At 35.2% G+C, this 15,195-nt stretch overlaps 1 protein-coding gene across 2 annotated transcripts; it reads left to right on the top strand.

Moving 5' to 3' along the window:
• Window positions 1-11: 11 nt before the first annotated feature.
• On the top strand, window positions 12-14,858 carry LOC111157834 (zinc finger CCHC-type and RNA binding motif containing 1). 2 transcript variants are annotated; one of them, XM_022519510.1, is made up of 8 exons: window positions 12-201; window positions 1,243-1,328; window positions 3,416-3,444; window positions 9,135-9,246; window positions 9,588-9,695; window positions 13,126-13,238; window positions 13,335-13,410; window positions 14,195-14,858. In XM_022519510.1, exons 2-8 carry the CDS (start codon window positions 1,245-1,247, stop codon window positions 14,324-14,326), a joined length of 654 nt encoding a protein of 217 aa, XP_022375218.1. In that variant the 5' UTR covers window positions 12-201; window positions 1,243-1,244; the 3' UTR covers window positions 14,327-14,858. The 2 variants fall into 2 exon arrangements, with proteins under 2 accessions (XP_022375218.1, XP_022375219.1); XM_022519511.1 differs by having other exon boundaries at window positions 46-339.
• The last annotated feature ends 337 nt before the right edge of the window (window positions 14,859-15,195 follow it).

The following is a 15,195-nucleotide window of genomic DNA, read 5'->3' as shown; positions in this document are numbered from 1 at the left end:
CCTCTGGGCCCGCCTCCGGAGCCTGGGTCTAGCTACTGCCAGGAAGAGGCGTTGCTGTCGCTGCCTCCTACTCTCCGGCGCTTGACCCCTCCCAGGACCCGTGATGCCAAGGCCCCAGCGGGGGACGAGGAAGAGTCGGGGTTGAGCCCCAACTGAGTCGTGGGCTCACGCTCTAGTTTCCCAGGCCCGCCCCACCTAAAGGTAAACGCCTCCTCAGCTGCGGCCTTTCTTCCAGCCCCTCCCGAAACCGGGCCGCGAAAACGACTTGCCTCTCTCCCCGCCACACTTTTTATTCCGGACCATTTGCCGTTGCCCGCCTTCGCAGTTCTCCCCAGAACGGTAACTCATAGTTTCAAATGGGAAACTTGTCTAATAAATGGGAACTTGTCTAATAGATTCCCAAGAAATATCTCAAGCATCAGGCAGTCTTCCTATTACTCCGCGACTTGGCATGTCCCGCGGTCAATATTTTGCCATTTGTGATGGCCTCTACCCTCCATCTCATATACACAGCACACAAGCTTTTTAAATCGAAATTTGAACCTTGTTGAGTATGATGTACTTTTCATGGATAATCTGCTTTGTAAAATACGCTATAAAAATTAGTTACAAATTACATTTGTAATCTAAAAATACATATACAAAATAATATCTTTCAAGGCACAGAAACCTATTCTGTATAGCAAAATGTATCATTTCATTATTTACCAATAATATGCAAAATTAGTTATTTGAACTTTACACCATCAAAATGTGAGGTTAAAATTTTCTCTTAACACCACTGCAAAGAAAAATATCAGGAAAGCCAAAAATAGTACCCCAGACCAAAGCATTAATGAAAATAAGTGGCTAAGGTTCTTTCTGAGCTAGCAGGCTCTTTCTGATGTGGTAGGCATGGTACTAAACGTTTTCAAAAGCAGTTTTTTACCCTTAGCCTGACGGAAAGTTAAGCCTCAAGAATTTATTTTTCTGTTTTAAATTTATTCTGCCTTCATACCGTAATCCAGCACTATAATGGTTAAGGACTCTACTTGAAAGAAAAACCAGAAAGCTCTTTTCAGTAATATCTGGGGAAAAGAGATCCCTTAATTCACCCAGCTGGAGTAATTGTTTTTAATCCTAAGAAAAGCGAGGAAGGTGTATTAAATCTGGCATAATTAAATCAATGATTATATACACTGGTTCTGCTTGGAATGAAGAATACCTGGTTTAGATTGCTTCTCGGTTTGTTTTCCTTTATAGAAATGAGCGGTGGATTGGCCCCAAGTAAAAGCACAGTATATGTATCCAACTTGCCCTTTTCCCTGACCAACAATGACTTATACCGGGTAAGTGATTTTTAATACAATTGTCTTCTGAATTCTCTATCTGTGGTACAGATAAAGCTTAGGCAAACAGTTCTCTTTAGCAAAATTCTTAATAACTACATTACAATGCCCTTGAGCCATCAATAGCAAAGACTTCTGTTGCAAACATAAGTTAAAAAAATTGACAATTTTGTAATTTCCGAAGAGTTTACTCTTCATAGAAGAGTAAAGAGTAAAGAGTGCTTTCATAGAGAGTAACTTCTTTATAAACACAGAAGACACGGGTAGCAGAATGAAGTGGGAACAACTTGTGATAGGCTGATTTTTCCTTCGTGCTTACTTGGTTTTTTGAAAATGGTGGGGTAGAGGTTTTGGAGGAAAGGGCTGATGAAAGCAAACACATCCCTTGACTAACCCTCAAATTCTGACTGATCTTGGGTCTTGAAAGGTTATTTTAATTTTATATATATGGCAGAAACCTAACAGCTTACTGTTGTTTTCAGTTCAGGATTGGATGATGGAAGGGGAAAGGGGGTGGAGGATCCAAAATCTTCTTTCACCTCTTTACCTTACAGAGAACAAAATTTCCTGCTGTCCCTGTCCTGTAGATGAGTGGTTGAGAGAAAATGGAAGGAATGACATAAATTCTTTATCCAAATGCGCCCTCTTCTCTCTACCTCTTTGGGTAGATGTTAAGTACAGAGAAGATGCTACATAGGTATTACATAGTATTTGATTAATTACTTAACTGAGATAGCCTGAGTCTCAAAGAACAAAGGAGAAAATGCACTTTAGCTTCTTTCCTTGTCTCCATATAGAGATATGTCTGTATTTATTGAACACTTACCATATGCTGAGCACTCTTACAGGTACTAAGAATACATCAATGAACACAAAGATTAAAATCCATCTTGGCACCATAGCGAGATAAAAGAATATGAAATATAAAAAAGTCTAATGATATTCTGTTTTTTGGATACAAAATTAATGCCAAGAAGTCAGGAGCTAAGGAGAAAAAATAAAGGAGGTTATTAAACATCAGGTTGGGAATGGAGGTCAAATTTTACATAAGCAGTCTAAAACCCTTATTGAAAAGGTAACTTCTGAATAAAGACCTAAAAGAAGTAAGAGACAGCTGTGTAGATGTCTGGGGGAAAAGCATGTCGGGCACAGAGTAAATCAAGTGGAGAGAGAGGAAGGGCAGTCAGAGGAAGGTAAGCCTATGCAGGTATGCCACATAGGGCTTACATAGATAATAGTAAGGATTGTGAGTGAAATGAGAAGCCATTAGAAAGTGTTACACACAAGACTCTTTTGGACTTCAAGATTCAGTGTTTCTAACACTGCAATCCAGTTATATTACATTCCAGCATTATACAACTTAATCATAAAACTCAATTTATTATTAATTGCATATATTAATATTTTTTGAAAGACTTTTCTAAGATATAATAAATAAGAACTATTACCATATATGTAGTGGCTGAAACAGAAATAGATGAGATTGCTTAGGTTGAAGATGTAGAAGTAAAAGGAAAGATAGGGCCAACAGTAAAGAACCACCAATGTATTAAGAATGGGCAGAGGGATGGAGACGGATACAAATGAATTTTTATTACAGAAGCTTTTTTGTTTTATGTTTTGTTTTATAAGCAGTCTAAGGATCTGTATTCTGAAACAGACATTGCTTAATGAAGTTGGCTAGTAATAATAATATTCCACAACATTGATATTTGAAGCACATGATTTCTCTGGGGTTATGGTGGGGTTGATAATTGCCATGGATATACCAGAGGAACACTAGCAGCTGTGCAATGTGTATGCCTTTAATCTACCGCCCATAAAGAGTGGATTTTTTTCCCGCTGTTTGCACTCTTTTGTTAGAAATTTAGAAATTGAGGCAGATACCTGTGACTCCAATAACAAAAATATTAGTATTATTCTAGTCACTAAAAAAATATATCTTCTAAGGCCTGCTTTATAGAATAAAGGCCAGAAATTTTCACAAGCTTTAACAAAGAACATGGTCAGTTTATATAACCTGAAAATTTAATGTTTCTTATGACTTAAAATTTAATTGTAAAGTATTATGTGGTCTTTTATTTCAGATATTTTCCAAGTATGGCAAAGTTGTAAAGTAAGTATTCACATCGAATTTTGAAACCTCATTTAAAAGTTTATCTGAATTTACTTCTCCATTTTTTAAGATTTATTATTTTTCAATAAAACTGATATTTGATAGAACAAAGAAAAAATACTGCTGTTAACGTTTTTCTGTATATTTAGTCATTTTTCTGAATATGTAAACATATAGACAGTTTTTTTAAGACTCAATTCTATACATGTGATTTTGTTGTCTTTTTTAAAACTTGACATTATACTGTAAACATCTTACCATGTACTTGAAAGATACACCCTCGTATCTAATGATCTCCTGATAGTTCTTTATATATCATAATTTATTTAAACAATAATTTCTTACCCATATTACTAAGAATTAAAACTGAATCTGTTATCCAATATAAGACATAAAGACTGATTAAATACATATTTTGGTTATTAGAATGTGTGTTATCAAGTATATCAGAAGTGGATTTTCATTTGTCAAATAAGTAGAATGTAAAAAATATTTCAATGCATATGACATGCAAAATGCTTATGAGACTAATAAATATATAGAAAACATATTCTCTACTTTCATAGAAAGTTTAGAGATCACTGGAAAAATTGGAAACATACAGAAATGGTAGGGATGATATTATCAGTTGGGGCTGAGAGTTACAAAAGGATAAAAGGAACTTCTTATATTTAATTCACTATTTTAAATCAAACATGGACCTATATTATGGGGCAAAAAAGGAAAAGCAAGATATTATCATTCTAACTATCTTATAATCAATATATATATTCTGGTATAAGTTTAAAATTGTATTTAAAATCCCGAGAATTTAGAGCATATTTATCTTGGCCAGTTTTTTTCTAGCTTTGGATAAATGGTAAGAAAATCATCAAAAATGCTTCTAGGTAAATTTTTGGGTCTTCAGAATTTTTTTTAAAATTTTTATTTCTTTATTTGAGAAAGAGACAAAGATAGTGGTAGGAGCTAGAGGAGGAGGCAGAGGGAAAGGGAAAAGCAGACTCCCTGCTGAGCAGGGAACCCCATGTGGGGCTCAGTCCCAGGACCCTGATACCATAGCTGTGCTGAAGGCAGACGCCAAACCAACTGAGCCACCCAAGCCACCCATGGATCTTCGGAATTCTGAATAGTCGTTATTACCAGTCAGATCACTAATAATGATGATATGTAACAGTGAAAACATAAATATACTGGCATTGTTCTAATCTTCTTACATTTATTAATTCATTAAGTTCTCACAACTACCTTTTAAGGTAAAATACTGTTACTATCTTAATATTATAAATAACAAAACTGAAGCACACAATATACTTAAACATATTGCTAGTTAGTGGTGGAGACAAGATTTGAAATCCCAACAATTTGATTTCAGAGACTGCTCCTTTAACCATACCATTACCTTTTCTTGGTTTTTCCCATCTGTCAGAATCTCTGAATGAATTTCCATACAAACATTAATTTTAAATCATGAGAATGCTATGAAGTCAAAGACAGAGCTATAAGCACCTATAAACAGGTAAGACATGATCTAGTCTGGATAGTCAGGGTAGGTTAACCTAAGTCAGTATCCTTTGAATAGGCTGAGTAAGATTTAACTAGGCAAAAAGAATGTGGAGAACATTTTAGGTAGAGGGACTACCTCGTGCAATCATTTTAGGTAGATGGAATACCTTGTTCAAAAGCCCTAGGGCAAGAGAAAATAAAGTGAGATCAAGAAACAGAAGGCCAGGGGCGCCTGGGTGGCTCAGTGGGTTAAGCCGCTGCCTTCGGCTCAGGTCATGATCTCAGGGTCCTGGGATCGAGTCCCGCATCGGGCTCTCTGCTCAGCAGGGAGCTTGCTTCCCTCTCTCTCTCTGCCTGCCTCTCTGTCTACTTGTGATCTCTGTCTGTCAAATAAATAAATAAAATCTTTAAAAAAAAAAAAAAAGAAAGAAACAGAAGGCCAGTATAACTAGAGATGAATAAGAGGGAGAAAGTGCAAAATGGGTCTAGAGATGGAAGCAGGTTCCTCATCTTGCTTCTCGGCCATGTTACAAGATACTTGGTTTTCATCCTAAGAATTCCAAGAATTCACTGGTATAGAATTTTAAATGAAGGAGAAACATGATTTGAGTTTTTAGAAGCTTATTCTGGCTTCAGTATAGAGATTAAACTGGAGGGAAACGAGTAGATTCTGGCAGACCAGTCAAAAAGCTGTAACGATAGCCTAGGGGGGAGTAATGTGCACTAAGACGGTATAGGTGGAGAGGCAGACGCTGGACAGATTTGAGAGATGGTCAGATGATCGTTGGGCTGTAAAGTGGGTAATATTTAATGATGTACTTACTGTGTATGTAAGGGTTGAGTGAGTGAGAAAGGGGTGTTATGGATGACACCAAGGTTTGCCAGAAGAGTACATGTTTCATAGTATGTCCTTAAGTGAATATCCCCCTTGGGAATAAGAATCTTTGGTGTAATCATTTTTTTTCTGTTACCATAGAACATATCTCTGTCGAAGTAGCAGTAGCGGGTTTTAATTGGTTTATAGATTTCTTTACCTCTAGACTCTAAGCTTTTTTTCTGAAGGTAAAAACCTTGTCCTAGGGCCTTTAATTAGTGCTTAACGTGCCTGGGCTTGAGGCTAATGGCATGACTGACCACATGACCACATGAATAAACAACTAGATTAACTCTTGAGAAACCAGTTTCCCATTTGTATCTGTCTTTTCATTTTAACATATTGAGGTAGGTATACTAGAGGTTACAGAGACAACCTTAAAGGAGTTTATATTAAAATGGGTCTGATAAGACATTGTTTATATATAAACAGACTTCAGTGGAGACTAGCACAAAGCAAGAGAAATTATTTCCAGTTAAAGAGATTAGAGAACTGACATGTTCTGAGCTGTGAAGAATGAGTCAAGTTTTGATGGGCAAAGATTGAGAGTTGAAATGAGGTAGAGGACATGTGAATAGAGGCATCAATTTGGAGAAGTCCATGAACTTGACTGAGTAGTTTGTGTTGCTAGCCCTCCTAGTTTGCCAGTAAAAGTAGTGAAAGATGAGGGAGGTGGGAGCTAAAGCATAAAGGATATTGATTCAAGACCAAGAATAGGCAACTTGAAGAATCAAAGATTTTTGAGCAGAAGAATGACATGATTTTATTTACTCCTTAAGTGGAAATTTTCTCAATGGCATATGAGAACATTAACATCAAGGGAGCCAGTAAGAATACACTGTTGAAACAGCAGTGCCACTGTGAACAAGAAAAGCTGGGGAGGAGACAGCTGAGAGACATCATTAACTGAGGATGACTTTGAAAGCTAACACTTCCAAAATACTACTTTAGAAAAAAATGATTAATGACTTTAACTGACCTTCACAAATACATGAAAATTCCAAAAAGATAAAGTAACTATTTCATATTTCTTTCAAAATTGGTTGAAAACTTTCAGAGTGGTGACTCTAAACAAGCTTTGTCAATTATTACGCTTTGTGTTGAATATTGTCTTTTTTTAACTGTTTGAAAATATTTGCAAATTCAGAAAAAGTTGCAAAAACAGTAGAAAGAACATTAAAATATCTTTACCCAGATTCACCTGTTAACATTTTGCCCCATTTACTTTATAATCTGCCCTCTCTCTCCTCATGTGTGTAGGTGTGTGTGTCTGTGTATGCACATGTATGTATGTATGTACACACACAGTTTTTTTTGTGAATTATTTGGGGATAAGTTATACACATCCTTGCCCTTTACTCCTAAATACTTAAGTATGTATTTCCTAAAAATAGGGTTATATATTATATAATCACAGTATGGTTACCAAATTCATAAATTATACTGATAAAATACTTTTATTGAATCAATCATCCATGTTCCAATTTTGTCAATTGACCTAATAGTGTTCCACATAGAATTTTTCCCCTCTAGCATCGTCTAGAGTTAGGTGTTGATTTTAACTGTCCTATTTTTTTTAAACCCCTTAAACTGGAACATTTATAGAGAATATAGCTCTCTCTCATCTTTTCCCCCCCCTCATTTTGTGTTTTCCTAATGTTGCCTCATGATTATGTTGCGGTTTTATATACTTTTGGCTGGTAACTATATAGATAATATTTATTCTGAGGTTTCGCATCTAGATTTATACAGTGTCCATGTGTCCCTCATTAGTGATAGTAATTCTGATGGCCCAGCCAAGGTGTTCACCAATTTCTTCACTTTTATAAATACCTTTTCCCCTTTGCAACTAATATAGTCGGTGAGAAACACTTTTAAGACAATGTAAATACCTTGTTCTACATAAAAATTTCATTTTTTATTTTGAAGATTTACTTATTTATTTTTAGAAAGAGAGAGAGCGCGCTTGTGACCAGAGGGAGGGAGTGGAGGGAGAGGAAGAGAGAGAATCTTAAGCTCCACTTCCAGCACAGAGCCCAATGTGGGCCCAATCTCACAACCCTGAGATTGTGATATGAGCCAAAATCAAGAGTTGGGACACTTAACTGACTGAGCCACCCAGATGCCCCAAAATTACATTTTAGATTTAGTATTTGTTCATCAACAAATCATCTTCTTGCCTGAGCCAGTCTTTACTATGATTGTTGCAAATAGTGATTTTCCAACTCTAGCACTTCCCTTGACATTCTGCTATAAACCAAAACCATCCCTTTTCCCTCATTTATTTATTTATTATTAATATGGACTTATAAATTCCTACTTTTTTCTGTGGTTTATTATTCATTACTGTATTTAATTATTTTAGTACTCAAATTGTCCTAGATATGGCCAATGAGAGCTCCTTTAAGCTGGCTTCTGTACTACTGTGCCATGCCCCATCTTTTTTTTTTTTTTTTTTTTTTTAAGTACTCCTTTCCTTTTTCTAAGTACATTTTTAAAGCTCTTGTACCTACCCTATCCATCCTTGGAATCAGCCATTTCTCTGAAGAGCCCTGTTGAACACTGATTTTTAAACTACATTTAATGACATATCATGAGCAGGAGTCACAAGGACTAAGGATATATAAAGGATCAGAAAGAACAGGCTCTGTGCTCTTAGCACCATCCCTATCGCTTAGGTACCTTGGATGGTATGACTAAGAACCACAGAACTGGAGATTCTTAAGGTGATCAGGATTAAGGAGTGCACTTGCTGTGATGAGCATTGGGTGTTGTATGTAAGTGTTGAATCACTATATTGTACACCTGAAACTATTACACTGTATGTTAACTAACTGGAATTTAAATTAAAACTTTAAAAAGAGAATATCAGAAATATAATTAGATTCTAAAGCCTAGAAAAAGGTAAGTAAATCATTTTACTTTTTGTGTTGAAAATAATACCTCAGTTTTGTTTTGTTTTGTTTCTGCAAAGTGAGGGTATTAGTGGAAAAGAGGAATTATGCTTACTCTTCAAGATTTTATTGTCTCTGTAATATGTTTACTTCATCCTTCAACCTCTGATTAACGTTTGATTTTTCAGGTAGTCCTGTGAGAGCTGTGCTCACTTTTGTTAAATCAGTATCACGTCTTCTCATTTCCATTCTTCTTGATATCCCATAACTTTGAAGAAATAGTTGATTTGTCAAGCATATTGATTTCTCTTATTCCGTAAATGTTTTTCTAACCCATGAGTTTTCTAAGTATTTAGTAATATCTTTTTTATTTATTGCTGCCTCATTATTTTTAACTGGCTATTTGTTTATGCTTTAAGGGTTACTATAATGAAAGATAAAGATACCAGGAAGAGTAAAGGGGTTGCATTTATTTTGTTTTTGGATAAAGACTCTGCACAAAACTGTACCAGAGCAATAAACAACAAACAGGTAAGCCATTCATTCCCAACAAGATTTTTAATCCAAAAGCCTTTGTTCATCCAGGCCAAAAATGAGGGGATACAGTGGATGATCAAGTCATGGATAGCAGGAGATTTTGAGGGCATTTATTTATAGAAAAGAGGTGAAAACTATATTGGTTCCCAAAATACTGGCAGAATCTAAGGAATAAGAATCTGTTCTACAGGATGTTATTTTTCTTACATGACTAGGCAATTGATAAAGTAATCAAATAAAATGGAATTGAAAGTTTAAGGAAAATGGAATCAAATAACTGTAGCTTTAGTTTTCACTGTAATACATCCTCCTGCATTTACATTTCTCTGGTTTAGTTATTTGGTAGAGTAATAAAAGCAAGCATTGCTATCGACAATGGAAGAGCAGCTGAGTTCATCCGAAGACGAAACTACTTTGACAAATCTAAGTGTTATGAATGTGGGGTGAGTATACCTAAAACTTCATGTAATTTTCTGTAGTTTGTTTGAAGGTATATTTCATATCAGTGTTTTATTTGTTCTAAAACTTCTGGCTGGCTAAAACCAGGTTATAAAAGTTGTTTTACTTTGGGACTCTCGACTCCTCTAAGTAGACTCAATTGAAATGTAGTATGTAAAGAACCTGAATTAGGTAATACAGAGTGGTATTTTCTCCAGTTTCTAAGTCTTTGAAAACTGTTAAATTAAAAAGCATCAGGCTTGGGCGCCTGGGTGGCTCAGTCAGTTAAGCAGCTGCCTTCAACTCAGATCATAATCCCAGGGTCCTGGGATCAAGCCCCACATCGGGCTCCCTGCTCAGTGGGTAGTCTGCTTCTCCTTCTCCCTCTGCTGTTCCCCCTGCTTGTGCTCTCTCCCTCTCTCTCTCAAATAAATAAATAAAATCTTTTTTAAAAAAGCACCAGACTCCTGGGTGGCTTAGTTAGTTGAGTGTCTGCCTTCAACTCAGGTTGTAATCCCAGGGTTCTGGGATTGAGCCCCGCATGGGGCTCCCTGCTTAGCGGGGAGCCTGCTTCTCCCTCTCCCTGTGCTGCTCCCCCTGCCTATGCTGTCTTGCTCTCTCTCAAATAAATAAATCTTAAAAAAAAAAAAAGCACCTAGCTAATTACTTATTACTGTCTTAAAAGATTTAGTGACCCATAAATTTCTGGGTTAATGGACTACTGCTTGTGCCTATAATAGCTTGCCAGTGTTTAAGCATCACAGTTCAGTATAAACATCATGTGATCAACCTATCCCTTTTGGGGTAATGTGTTTTAAAGCTATTTTTTTAAAGATTTTATTTATTATTTTATTTTATTTATTTATTTATTTATTTATTTGACAGAGACACAGCGAGAGGGGGAACACAGTGAGGGTAGTGAGAGAGGGAAAAGGCAGACTTCCCACTGAGCAGGAAGCCCGATGCAGAGCTCGATCCCAGAACCCTGGGATGATGACCTGAGCCGAAGGCAGATGCTTAACAACTGAGTTACCCAGGTCCCCTTAAAGGTATTTTTTTCTATTAATACTGCTAATGTTTGTAACTGAACTATCCCCAAATTTTCTTACCTAGTAGTTTATCATTACCCATTTAAACTTTTGGTGAGTAGGAAAAATATATAGCCACAAAACAATTTTGCACGAGGCCCATAATAGAGATGGTACCACGAGGATATTGGTCTGGGACTCGTTGTTGTCAGTTTCCAAAATGCCTATATAAAGTACCTAAAAAATGGGATCCAGAGGTACTAATGGAGAGCTGGGGAGAGGATTACTGTGAGACATTTTCCTGGCTACAAAATCAGTGAAAGATACAAAGAAATGGGTAAGAGTCATTCCCTTCACTGCCATACTCTACCCCTTCCTCCCTGAAAAGAGATAAACAGATAGTTGGATAGCTGGACGGTACATTCTGTCAATTCCTGTGATTCTAACACCTCTTAAGTTGATGTAAACTGTGTTCCAGAGCCCTGAGTTTTGTTAAAAAGGAAAAAAGGAAGGAAGGGAGGAGTAGTTCTGGTCAAGTAGATTACTGTGAATCCTCATATTCACAGTAAATAACAAATTATCTGAGAAATCCTGGATGAATCTGTTAATCTGTCTTTTTAGTTTATGGATCCATAAATTTGTTATATTATACTTTGTACATTTTTATATTTCTTAAATTTTCACCTCCCCAAAATATATCTGCATTTATTTAGCCTGGTTTTCCCTTATTTCATTAAGAAACCATTTTTATATATGGAATATGTTGATATTATTCCAAAAGCAGTTTGGAAAATGCTTGTCTAATTGCATTCACTTAGCAGTTTATTAACAGTTACATCTCTTGGGTTCAACCATGTCTATTTGATGTCTATTTAAAGTACATAGTCTGGGGCGCCTGGGTGGCTCAATGGGTTAAAAGCCTCTGCCTTTGGCTCAGGGCATGATCCCAGAGTCCTGGGATGGAGCCCGCAGAGAGCCTGCTTCCTCCTCTCTGTCTCTGCCTGCCTCTCTGCCTACTTGTGATCTCTGTCAAATAAATAAATAAAATCTTTTAAAAAAATAAATAAATAAAGTACATAGTCTATCTGATGCTTTTTAAAATATACTTGAAAAGTATGATTATTTTTCTCTTCTATTGTTCTAATCCTGGTTGAATCTCTTCCCACACCCTTACTCTTACATATTATTCATCAGTATGTTTAGTGAGCTAATGTTCAGATGGTAGTTCGTTGCCTCATGTTTTACAACTGAACCATGTTATGGTTCATTATAACGTTACTCCAGTCATAAATGTAATTCTGATTTGTGTAGTAGCCACATTAAAAAAAGAAACAGGCAAAAATTAATATATCCTTTATTATCATAACCCAATATATATCCAAAATATCATTTGAATATGTAATTAATATTTTCAAAAATTAAAATATTTTACATTCTTTTTTCTTTTTTCTTTTTTTAATTTTTTTTTTAATAAACATATAATGTATTATTAGCCCCAGGGGTACAGATCTGTGAATCGCCAGGTTTACGCACTTCACAGCACTCACCATAGCACATACCCTCCATACATTATTTTTTTCTTATTGTCTTCAAAATCCAGGATGTAGTTTACCCTTACAATGCATATCAATTCAGACAGGTTCTCAGTAGTCAAAAGAGAATTATAATTAGTGGCTACCATAATTGGACAGTGCAGGTATAATCTAGATATGAAAGGAGGAGCATGAAATTAATAGGAAAAGTGAGAAAGACTTTAAATTTTACCTTTTTTTTAAGATTATCTGAGAGAGAGAGAGCGCAGCGGGTAGAAAGGGGTGGGGAAGGCAAAAGGAAAGCCTGTCTTAAGCAGACTTCACGCTGAGCATGGAGCCCAATGCAGGACCTGAGCCAAAAACAAGAGTTGGATGCTTAACCAACAGTGCCACCCAGTGCCCCCCCTTTTTTAAAGATTTTATTTATTTGAGAGAGAGAGAGAGAGTCCATTTGCTTTTAAAATGATATTAAGCAGCATCTTGGAAGTTAACAGGAAGGTTTCATCCCCATTTTATCAAATAGAACCTTAAAATTTTTACATTGAAGGTGGGTGGTCCATTTAAATTTTGAATTGTTTTATACCCTGAGTCTTGAGATTTAAAATGTTTGAGGGATGAATACTTCTTTTGTTTTTAGTGAAACTACTAAAATATTCTGTTATTGTTAAAGTAGCTTATTAGGGGTTATAATATCATAATCTCTTTCTTTTAAATATTAAAGTTATAGGTTTTGTTTACTTCTTCATGTATATTCCCAGTGTGACAGTATTCTTTTTTAAGTTCTAAAACCTTAGTCATAGGGTACAAAGCAAGTTTCTCTTAATAACATTAACAAATACAGCTTTTTTCCTTTCCTTTTTAATGTGAAACAAAAGGAAAGTGGACACTTAAGTTACGCCTGCCCTAAAAATATGCTTGGAGAACGGGAACCTCCAAAGAAGAAAGAGAAAAAGAAAAAAAAGAAAATTCCTGAACCAGAAGAAGAAATGTATGTATATTTACTCTTACTAAATGCATTATTGTATTTTTTCTATCTTTATACGATTGCTTGAGTACATTCTGATTTTTTTTTTCAATAATTTAGTGAAGAAGTAGAAGAAAGTGAAGATGAAGGGGAAGATCCTGCTCTTGACAGTCTTAGTCAGGCCATAGCTTTCCAGGTATTAAACAGTTCTTTTAATAATACCATAAGTGCCTTGGGTTAATCATCTTATATTCCTTGCTTACTTTATTGATCATCTCTTGGCAATCTTCGTCTCTTCCCTTTACCTCTTTAGGAGACAGGCTGTTTCTCTAAAGTCTTTAGAGCAGTGTGATAGAAGAAGTCCCATTGGTTCTTTCTAGATTTTAAGACCCCTACAACATTTTTAAGATCTTAATCTGATTTCATTATGGAATTGATCAGAAATATTTGATTAAAGTGACTTTAGCCAGAGAAGATTTTATTAAAAGATACATTCTGATTGAAACTTCACTTCAAAACAACACCAAACTTATTTTTGACCATTAAAAGTCCTAATATAAGAAAATATGAAACATTTTTGAAGGCCATATAATCTCCTAATTTTCTAAAAAAGTTACTTTAATGTTTTAATTGGTAAATTACAAATACATACATTAATTAATTTTTCCTTTTAGTTAACTAATGTGTTTTATATAACATTCCCACATCCAGCAAAGATGGCAAATAGGCTTCATTTCATGTACCTGTTAATTAGTAGAAGATTCCTAGCATAATTTTGAGTAACACAGTGAAACTGCGAGATCACTTGGGGTTGCAGGAGGGGTCTCCTCATGAAGTAGAATTGTCTGCATGGGCTGGAAGATGGGGATTGTTGGCATTTATGGTTGTTTTTAAAATGTTTTGAATTAATACACTGTAAATAATATTAAACACACTCCTGGTTTTGTTTTGTTTCATTTGTTTCCTGACTCACATTATAGCAAGCCAAAATTGAAGAAGAACAGAAAAAATGGAAACCCAGTTCAGGAGGTCCCTCAACATCAGATGATTCAAGACGCCCAAGAATAAAGAAAAGCACATATTTCAGTGATGAGGAAGAACTGAGTGATTAAAATTGTATTTATTATGTAAATATCATTTTTAAAAAATTTTTTTAAGTCTTGGGGTACCAAGTTCAGTTGAAATTAAAGATTACTTTTAGAATTTAAGCATAAAAACCACATAGTACCAAATAATTTTTTTACTATAAAATAGGTTCATAGGAAATTGAAAATAATTTTAAAGTATCATGTTTCTATCTTGCCTTAGAAGAGTAATAAAAATCAAGATTTGCTAGTAACCATTAATCTTGAAAACAGTTCATTTGAATTAAAAAGAAATCTTAATACTGTCATAGTATTGCCATTGTCATCCCAAGAAAAAAGACCAATATTAAAAAGATGTGTTTGGGAAGCTCATTATAAAAGTTTATTCATGTCTGATTGGTTTACATGAAGACATTTGAAGTAAATTTCATCTTTAAGACAAAAACTTCATGAAGACTGGAAAATGCTGACTGATTTATTGTTATTAAATGTTAATAAAATTTTCAAGAGAATTTTGTTTTTAAATATGGGTGGGTGTTTGCCATCTTATTTCTTTTAGCTTTATCCCAACCTAAATTTATCATAATCACCCATAAAATACAAAGTAAAGTAGTTTTCAAAGGCTTATAACCAAATCATTTGTCTGGTGCACCTTTGGCACCAAGAGCCATTCCCCAGAAGTAACAAACTTTTTTAGCTATTTCTTTTCATATGTACCTATATATTGCTATATAAAATACATATATTTCTGCCACTTAATTCATTAAGGGGTAAGTGGAGATTTTTTCAGTCTTCCGTACTACTCCACACCCCCCATCCTCCTCCATCTCCCAATATGGCTATGGCTATTTTGGTTAGGTCCATATTTATTGTTTTTCTTTTATGACCATGTAAAT

The sequence above is a fragment of the Enhydra lutris genome, unplaced genomic scaffold (genome assembly GCF_002288905.1).
Source record: "Enhydra lutris kenyoni isolate GAN:26980312 unplaced genomic scaffold, ASM228890v2 scaffoldscaffold56, whole genome shotgun sequence".
Lineage (NCBI taxonomy): Eukaryota > Metazoa > Chordata > Mammalia > Carnivora > Mustelidae > Enhydra > Enhydra lutris.
The sequence above is the reverse complement of the archived record's forward strand: the minus strand, read 5'-3'. Positions and strand labels throughout refer to the sequence as shown.

What these genes read in the sequence shown, in the direction of transcription:
- LOC111157834 (XM_022519510.1), top strand. Translation starts at nt 1,245, where the DNA reads ATGAGCGGTGGATTGGCCCCAAGTAAAAGCACAGTATATGTATCCAAC. An exon ending in CCAACAATGACTTATACCGG is followed by an intron (nt 1,329 to 3,415) that starts GTAAGTGATTTT and finishes CTTTTATTTCAG; the next exon opens with ATATTTTCCAAGTATGGCAA. An exon ending in CTAAGTGTTATGAATGTGGG is followed by an intron (nt 9,696 to 13,125) that starts GTGAGTATACCT and finishes GTGAAACAAAAG; the next exon opens with GAAAGTGGACACTTAAGTTA.